The 752-nt window shown below is 71.5% G+C and overlaps 1 protein-coding gene across 1 annotated transcript in view; it reads right to left on the reverse strand.

The window, feature by feature from the left end:
• Positions 1–363, reverse strand: part of LOC106891948 (protein farnesyltransferase subunit beta-like) — a 30645-nt gene extending 30282 nt beyond the window's left edge. The window contains exons 1-2 of the mRNA XM_014948779.1: positions 256–363; positions 14–166 (exon numbers count right to left, since the gene is read on the reverse strand). Of these exons, the coding sequence (XP_014804265.1) occupies positions 14–166; positions 256–294 (192 nt within the window). The 5' untranslated portion in view covers positions 295–363. The remainder of the gene's footprint in view (positions 1–13; positions 167–255) is intronic.
• Positions 364–752: the final 389 nt, after the last annotated feature.

Here is a 752-nt window from a genome sequence, read left to right on the forward strand (position 1 = left end):
AGATCCCCCCCGCGGTGTCCCCCCTCGCACGGTCGTAGGTGACGATCTCGTCCCCGCCGTGCAGGCCGGCGGCGCGGTTGCTGAGCAGCACGAAGTCCCGGCGGCCGCACTGCGCGCACCCCACGAAGTTGAGGAGGAAGGAGCCGCCTTCCAGGCAGGTGGTGCCCTAAAGGGAAGGCGGCAACACCGGGGTTTGGGTCACCAGGACCGCTCCCGGGCCCCGTCCCGGCCCCCTCCCCGCCGGGCGCGGCCTACCCGCTCCGGGTACTCGGTGCCCACACAGCCCCCGCACATCCCGCCGCCGCCGGGCCGCAGATCTCGCGAGACTTCCGCCTCGGGGAGGGGGCGTGGCTTAGCGGCGGAGGCGTGGCTTGCGGGATGCTCCCGCCTTATGGGCGGGGCTTCGAGAGCGGTTTTAGTGATGTGGGCGGGGCTTGCCCGGAAGGGGGCGTGGTTTTATGCGAGGAGGGCGTGGTTAGGTGGGGAGGGGCGTGGTTTAGCGCTGGGGGCGTGGCTTGCGGTGATGATCCCGGCTTATGGGCGGGGCTTTGAGGGTGGGTTTGGTTAATACAGGCGGGGCTTGCCAGGAAGGGGGCGTGGTTTGCGCGGGGAGGGCGTAGTTTTGATGCGAGATGGGCGTGGCAACGGGTGAGGGGGCGTGGCTAGAGGCAGCCGGAGGCGGGTCCGGGCCCGGGCTGTGACCCCCCCCCAGTTCTTCCCCCCCTGGCCCTCCCCGGAACCCTCCCCCCCCG

This window comes from Calidris pugnax, unplaced genomic scaffold, assembly GCF_001431845.1.
Source record: "Calidris pugnax isolate Ruff unplaced genomic scaffold, ASM143184v1 scaffold107, whole genome shotgun sequence".
Classification (NCBI taxonomy): domain Eukaryota; kingdom Metazoa; phylum Chordata; class Aves; order Charadriiformes; family Scolopacidae; genus Calidris; species Calidris pugnax.